This window comes from Callorhinus ursinus, unplaced genomic scaffold (genome assembly GCF_003265705.2).
Source record: "Callorhinus ursinus isolate GAN/ISIS: 27379988/994484 unplaced genomic scaffold, GSC_fseal_2.0 scaffold4, whole genome shotgun sequence".
NCBI lineage: Eukaryota > Metazoa > Chordata > Mammalia > Carnivora > Otariidae > Callorhinus > Callorhinus ursinus.
In genome coordinates this window covers 78,482,703-78,491,111 of record NW_027397066.1, presented here as the reverse complement: position 1 = coordinate 78,491,111, position 8,409 = coordinate 78,482,703, and the positions used below count along the sequence as shown (strand labels likewise).

Below are 8,409 nucleotides of genomic sequence, written 5' to 3'. Positions count from 1 at the left end.
ATACTGGAGGGGATCCAATCAAGGTACCTCTGAACTGAAGCAGCATACACAAAATATATTGACTAGTAATATTCTTGATTTATAAACAACCAACACTCTTCTCTGCTTTCTGAATTTAAAATATTGAGGTTATCTTACTTGTTTAAACCTTTTGGGGTAAGGCATGGAGATTAAGCCTGCACATATGTGTACATATATTCATACACTCAAGGTCTTAGAAAGTATCTAGCTTTTATTTGTAGAAGTAGATGTACAGTTAAAAAAAGGTTTTAACTTTTTTATAAATTGAGATATAATTGATGTATAGCATGATATTAGTTTCAGGTGTACAACATAATGATTGGATATATGTATATATTATGAAAGGATCACCAAAATAAGTCTACTTAACACCCATCATGATACATAGTTATTTTTTTCTTTGATGGGTTTTAACTTTTAATAACTGATTCTTTTGATGTTTTCTACAAACTATTTCTTAGATCACAGGCAAAGTCTGATATCTGATTTCAGTAAGCCTATCTTAGAGAAACAAGATATAGTCACATTCAATAGGACTTTTGGTCATTACTCAAATAAAACCAAGTAAAAATGTTTTCACAAAGTCATGTCTTGCTAATTGACATGGTATTGGATTGTAGAGAAAATTACCAACCTGTACGATCCAAGTTAGATTTTCCTTTGAAAAAAGTTATCTGTGAATGTTCAGTTCTAGCCAAGACAGCTTTTACTTTCAACTTTTTATTAGAGGAAATGTGCTGCCAAAGCAAGCAGTGAACTTTTTATTCATAACACCTCCTTGGTTTATCTCTTTTGATGTCACCATATCTGTTCGTTTTCCAGTCTGAAATTCACCAAGCTAGTTTCTTAAAATATGGAACACACGATGGTACAAATGGATTGAAAAATTAGATTTTTTTCCTTTACATTGGTATACTAAAAATATTGCACTAAAGTACAACATGAGAAAACGTTCTTGTCCCATCCCCCCCGCCCTGTTGTATATCATGTTTCATTGGAAAATGGTCAGTGTTCGCTGGCTTCAGCATCAATGTTGAATATGCGTGCATATGTGTGTACAGGCACGCTATCATAGTAGGCCATGTTATTGGCTAATTCAGGTAAACTATTGTAAATGGCCTAGCAGTAGGGGGCCTGATAGCTTGGTGTGGCTTGAAACTCTCTCTACCTCACTATAGTGACTTTACACACCAACTCCTGTCAGGGTGGAGAAGGAATGAAAGAACTGTTTCTCCTTTAAATAAGAGTATTTACAAATATAAAGCTAAGTCAAATAGAACTATTACAGCAAGTAACATGAAAAGTTAAATAATCTTTTGTTTTTCCTAATTTAGACTTGTGTAAATTTAAAACAATCTTTAAGATATTCACAGTGTTTATTTAAATAAGGAGGCCATCAGCCTAAGGTGGGTGTAATGCCTTGGTTATCCTACCTAAACAAACCAAAACCTAAGCCAAAGTCAGTGCACTCAAACTGAGAAAATGAAATGTAAGAATAAACAATCACAAACAGGGAATTAGGTTTTCTCAGCAACAGCTTAAGTTACAGCCAATAAAATAATTTCCTTGCTTTGTTTCCCTATAAAAATGCCTCCCTTAGCTCCTGTTGACAGAGCACTCCTAATCATCTTTAGTTTGGCATTGCCTGATTCTAATCCATGTACACTCAAACTCCTGAAAATTTTAATGTACCTCAGTTTACCTTTTAGTAACACTGAATGGTTAACTGTATAGTTCTTTTAATGCAACAGTGTACAATCAAATGAAATATGCCTTGTAATTGGATGTACATTTTTCAATGATCTCTTTTAATCTCTTTTAATAATCTCTTAATGATCTCAGTTTATTTTAATAAAAGTTTACAGGACTCGGGGTGCCTGGGTCGCTCAGTTGGTTAAGCGACTGCCTTCGGCTCAGGTCATGATCTTGGAGTCCTGGGATCGAGTCCCACACTGGGCTCCCTACTCAGAGGGGAGTCTGCTTCTCCCTCTGATCCTTCCCCCTCTCATGCTCTCTCTCTCTCATTCTCTCTCTCAAATAAATAAATAAAATCTTTAAAAAAAATTTTACAGGACTCTTATTTAATGGGTTTTATTCCTGCTTAACAAAATTGGGCACAGTTTCTTAAAGTGGACCACAAACATTCCTTTGAAGGACTAAAAATAAATTTATAAAGTCTCCCTTTAACTGAGGGACTTAAACTTGATCCACTGACTTGCACCACGAACTTCAAAAGGTGGGTTATTGCAATAGATGTGATGACCTAATTCTTCCAAAGGTGGTTCAGGATCAGTTGTAGCAAAGTTGGCTGCATCGTCAATTTCTTTCCTCACTTCGACATCAATTTCCTTGAATTCTTCAACAGTGGCAAGCTTACTGTTTACCATTCTATCTTTGAGAAGCATAATAGGATCACTCTTACTTCTTACATTCTGAATTTCTTGTCGCGTGCGGTAACTAACTCCAGGGTCACTCATGCTGTGTCCATGATAACGGTATGTCTGCAGCTCCATCACTATGGGCCCCTTTTCAGATCTACAGTAGTCCGCGGCAAACCTCGTTGCCTCCCGAACACACAGAACATCCATTCCATCCACCCTTAGTCCAGGGATAAAGTGTCCTCTCTTGTAGTAATCAGTGCTTGCTGCTGCTCTCTCACCAGACGTGCCCATTCCATAGAGGTTATTCTCACAGACGAAAACACAAGGTAATTTCCACAGGGCAGCCATATTGTAAGCTTCAAATATCTGACCCTGATTCGCAGCACCATCCCCATATAGAGTCAAACAGACCTCCTTTTTGCCCTTATATTTACAGGCCAGGGCGACACCAGCTCCCAGGGGCCCCTGGGCACCGACAATGCCGTTGCCCCCATAGAAGTTCTTTGCATACATATGCATAGATCCTCCTTTTCCTTTAGCACAGCCTCCCCTTCGTCCTGTCAGTTCTGCAAGAATTGCTCGGACAGAAAGTCCACGAGCAGAGCATAAGCCGTGAGCCCGATAGGATGTGATGACATGATCGGTGGGATTTATCCCGGCCTCCAGGCCCACACAACAAGCTTCCTGACCATCGCACAAGTGACAGAACCCACGAATAAATTTTTGTTTATACAGCTGATCTGCCTTCAATTCCATTCGGCGAATAGTCTGCATCATCCTGTAGTATTTAAGCCCATCCTCCCGGGTGAGCACTGTTGTGACAGGGGGACCCTCTTCTAATTGATAAAGGTCACATTTCTTAATTTCAAATGTGGCATCATTGGAATAGTTACAGGATGCCACCAGCACTCCGCTAGCGGGCTTCTGGGCGACCCGGGACAACACGCGGGAGACCGCGGCGGCGAGCATCTTCTTCATGGAGCGTGGCCCAGGGTGGTGGCCACGACTCTCAGCTGCCCAGACGTCTGGCTGTGCTCGTCCCCTCCAGAGCCTCCTTCCGAGCCAGAACGTCTTCGGCGCCACAATGACCATGCTGGTGACAGAGGCCACGTCACTCCAGGCCGAGTCACAGGGCGGCCAGCCCCGACGGACTGATTTTTACAGTGCCTTCCAACTGTCATTAAGAATAAGGTTGCTTCGTTTCCTGAAACACCTGGTTGGACAACATCCCAATCCTAAACAGTGCCACATTCATTGCTAAAACATAATAACCCTGCTAAACACTAGAGCAGTGGTCCTGACCTTGTAACAGTGGAACAGAGGTGCAAAGGCAGTCCCCAAGGCACACAACGGTTCTGATACGTTAGGCCAAAGATATTCTCACCAGTACTAAAGTCTTTTAAAAAGGGCGCTTGGGTGGTTCAGTTGGCTAAGCATCTGCCTTTGGCTGGGATAAGGATCCCGGGGTCCTGGGATCCGGTGGGAGTCTGCAGCTGGCTTCTTGCTCAGAGGAGAGTCTGCTCCTCCCACTCCCTCTGCCCCTCCCCACCCCCACTTGTGTTCGCTCTCGCTCACTCTGCTCTCTCTCAAAAATAAATAAATAAATCTTTTTTTTTTAAGTCTTTTAAAAAGTTTTTAGAGTACGTATGAATATTTTATCCTACTCCATAATATACCATCTTTATTTTAATGTAAAAATAAAGATGCAAATTATTCATAATTTACATATTTAACTTTTTTTAAGATTTTATTTATTTTGAGAGAGAGAGAGCACACACACAAGCGAAGGGGAGGGACAGAGTGAGAGGGACAAGCAGACTTCTGGCTGAGCACTGAGCCTGAGGTGGGGCTTAATCCCAGGACCCTGAGATCATGACCTGAGCCCAGGCAGAAGCTTAATCCCCTTGACCCACCCAGGCACCCCCATATTTAACTTTAAAAATACACACACTTTTTAAGGAAAAGTTGGTATTCCAAAAAGATATGGCACATTTATTCTATGGCTTCTAGCATCTGTGTCACCTGAGGGGGGGAAGGGGGAGAGGCAGGTGATGATACAAAAACCCCAGCCAGAGAATAACAGTCTAAACCCAATAATAAACTCTTTTGGGTGTGGGAAGATTGGAAGCAGGGTTGAAATGCAGATTATGGTAATGACCAACAAGTTATTGATATGGCACCTTTCCTTATCTTATAATCCTGAATCTTTCCCATTTTTATCCCTATTTTCTGACTAATTGACTTTTTTTTCTTTTTTGTCTTTGCCTTGTAATGTCTTCAACAGGTTTCTGTAGAAAACATCAAGATGCAGGTGGCTTTGCATTTTGCTTTTATATCAATCTAAATTGAATCAGTCTTATTCCAAGAAATTGAGAAGCATTTTCTTATAATACCTCTTTATAGTAAACATTAGAAAGTGTAACTTCTTATAAAATGACCCACTAAACAAAATACAGTGTGGCCTGAAAGAGAGCAATAACGTTTGCTTAAGTCATTGGTAACTGTTCAATCATAGGACAAAAGCAGTCTAAGGCCTAAGGTTACAAAGATCACATATCATTTTCCTCTTTTGTGCTTTTACTAGGAAGGTGATTTTTGTACCCCAATAAGCCAACCATATCTAGGGATCTGGTTCTATTTAGACTATTAAGCTATTTACCTCAATGCATCCTCTGTTTTATATCCACTGACTGTTTATAAATGAACATACAAATAGAATATAAAAATCCCTGTTTGTAAATAAATCCTTACCCAAATTTCCCTCTGACATGTTCAAAGCAGCGGACTTCTCTTTGTCTAATTGCAAGTGTTATTTTGAACACTTCTTTTGACATTCGGGCAGGAAGTAGAAAATAGCTTGTTAAAAAGTTACAATATCTCTTAAAACTTGATTCCCCCTTGCCACCTTCCCAACCCAGCCATTATAATGGACCTCATCTTTTCGCTCAACTTAAAATTCTGCCGTTGGAATTCATGGTCTTGCTGTGTTATTTGCTTTCTCTTTGATAGTTAGCCTCTCACTGCTGTTCTCTTTCATTCCTGCAGGTATTGGACATCTCCAGGGAGCATTATCTCCATGAGAATGAGAAAAATGACACTGCAGGATGGAACAGTAGTGTTAATGGGTCACTGAGTGACAGCTGAGCCTTCTCTCAGAGGTATCAGCCCGGCTAGCACTGCCAGGAACACAAGAGCTATACAGTAAAGTGTGCCAATTTAATCTTGTCATATGTAGCCTGGGCTGCAAAGATAGAGCTCCCCTTAAAAGCCCAGTGTGACGAGGCTAAACCCAACTCATGCCAAAGGAGAACATGCAAAGATGCTAATTGGAAAATACCTGTGCTACAGGTCGCCACAGAAGATAGCCATTTATTTATTTATTTATTTATTTACTTACTTACTTATTTATTTAGCAACAGGCTCTGGTTAAGATAGCAAATAATAAAATGCGATACTTCCAGGGGCCTCTTGGACATCATATACAGTTAACCTATATTAACCTAGGTTCAACTTAAAGACAGACGGATGCAATCATATTTACAGAATACAATATCAAAGTCCACTAAACTGATTAATCCTGATGGTTTTTTGTTGTTGTTGTTGTTCCTAAACCCATCCACATTTTTGAAATAACTGGAATTTCCAGATAGCAGTGTAAAAATGTAAACCTCACCAAGGAGATCCTGAGCTGCTGAGCTTCTCTAACTCTTATCTGCCCCCAAGTAGACAGGATTCAAGCTATGCATGGACAACTGAGCCGAGGGTGGTGTACTTTTCTTCACATAATTTGTTTTTCATCCTGTCATTGTTCAATACCATGTTTATTACCAAACAGAACTAATAGCCATCTACATGCTCACCACTGAAATGCTGTTTGCAATTAAAATCCCCATAAATTCTAAGTTTTATTTAACACCAAATCTTACTTTTAATCTATTTGAAATTAAAGGAGAACAGATGAGCACTTTTATAAGGCCAATGGTAGACTTTACATTTAATTAATAAAAAACCTAATAAAAGAGCAGCCAGTGCTTATAGAAGCAGTCATTCATATCAGTGTGACAGTATTTCCCATTTCATGTCTAATGGTTGATACTCCAGGGGCACTTCTGAATTTATCTTAAAAATGTCACACCATTGCATCAATAGCATATAAAGTATTTTTAATAAGTGATAAGAAATGTAAAAAAAAAAGGACAGTATATTTGAAGGATATTTAAATTCCTCCAGCAATAATTGCTCTCTTTTGCCAAATGTTAAGTGAAAAAAACTGTTAAAAAGTGAATATGTTCTAGATAAATAATATCAAATTTCATGATATGATTAGTGGCAATGTATTTTTTTCATAACTCTAAGATTTGGCAATTAAGAGTGATGAGTAAGAACCTAGTTAAAAAATTGTTATATGTAACTCTGAGAAGAATTTTTCCCATTTGGTCTATCACTTTATCTCCCTTGGAGAAAGGGAAAATGTCAGTACCATATATTCTGCAAAATAATGACGATCAAGCAACGTTCCTATTTAATGTTATAATAAGCGAAGTTATTTCAGAATAGTACAGAGCCCTGGGCAACCAATATTTTTTTCTTCTCGCCCCCATGATAATTCTGAAGTATTGTTAAATAAAAATTCAGGACAAATTATCCTGAAGAGAACATGTGATTGAAAACAAGATGTAAAGTGAGAGTGCTCTTCATTCCATCCAGATAATGATGATGTTAGAAAAGGAAAGACATTATGGGTTAATTTTTAGTAACAGCTGAAGAAGCCACCACCGTCTTTCTCCTGCTGGATGAGGAAAATCATCTGAATCATCATGCCCTCAGTACATAACCCCACATCCTTAAAGTTTAGGACCAGGGTCTAGAAGATAATGATAAAAGGGATTGCAACACAAAACTATAAAAGAAAACGTTTCAAACTTTTAACAAGCTTCCTATAATTAGAGCTGTAATTGAATGTGGCCAAGTGAGATAAGAAATAAAAATTCATGTATAACGTGGTGTTAAAATTTAGTATGGCTTAATGTCTAACCAGTAAAGAATTAGTAAATGTGTCCAAAGTTGTGAACTCGTTTCTGCTCAGTACTTTTGAGTTCTTTTATAAAATCATAGTCCCCACTCAGAATAAAAATCATCAATTCAATACATATTTCTAACAAATCAAAACAAATTCAAGAAAGCCTAAAAGTTAGGGCTCTCTGCATTTCCTCCAAAAAGTATTATTTGCACTTTCTAGGAAAGTGTTTTGTTCAGAAGATTTTAATTCTCACATATTTAAAAACTCATGTCCCAAATTTTTCACCTTTAAATAGACAAAAATTTTCCCTGATAACCTTAATTTTAATAACACTAAAGTATATATTAAGTGTGATAGTAAAAATAAACTGTATATTCAATAATAAAATGAGTGCTTCTTTCCTCTGTATAGTTTTTCATAATATGTTAGTATCTCTTGCTGTACCATTTTTTATGTTTTCTTAATAAATGACTTCCAACAACCCTTTTTCCCAACAACGTTGGGTACACTATTACCCAACGTTGGGTACACTGATATTTTTCCAATATCAGTATGCAATAACAAAATTAGCACATTTATTTCTTTTAACTTTGCTTCCGTCAAGACCTGAGTCACTGAACTAGGTTTAGAGAGACAAAGGAATATTGGCAAAATTCCAGGACACTGCTGCCCCCTAGAAGGAAGTTTGAGCAGCACATTTAACCATCACAGGCAAATCGTGGGAAAAAGAGCGCTCTGAGGAAGAAGGCAAATATCGCACCCCACTTTAACAACCTCCTGTTGGCCACATCACTGGTTTTCTTTGCCTGATTCCTGTCTAAGCTTGGGCATAGTGCCGCCTATTACATTCCTCAACTTAGATCCCAACAGATTCCATGGCTCTCTCTCCGGAGATCCCTGTGAATAGGTACAGATAAACAAGCAAAATTTCCTTGGCAAAATAATACTTTTTAAAAACGAAGGTGAAATTTTAAGCTATCATATGCA

General features: G+C 38.3%; 1 protein-coding gene across 1 annotated transcript; it reads right to left on the bottom strand.

Annotated features, from left to right (window-relative positions):
* Positions 1-2,096: 2,096 nt before the first annotated feature.
* PDHA2 (pyruvate dehydrogenase E1 subunit alpha 2) lies at positions 2,097-3,463 on the bottom strand. Its single transcript, XM_025873559.2, has one exon. It carries the CDS (start codon positions 3,378-3,380, stop codon positions 2,205-2,207), a length of 1,176 nt encoding a protein of 391 aa, XP_025729344.1. The 5' UTR covers positions 3,381-3,463; the 3' UTR covers positions 2,097-2,204.
* Between the last annotated feature and the right edge of the window lie 4,946 nt (positions 3,464-8,409).

Excerpts from the sequence above, each read along its gene's own strand:
- PDHA2 (XM_025873559.2), bottom strand. The coding sequence starts at position 3,380 with ATGAAGAAGATGCTCGCCGCCGCGGTCTCCCGCGTGTTGTCCCGGGTC.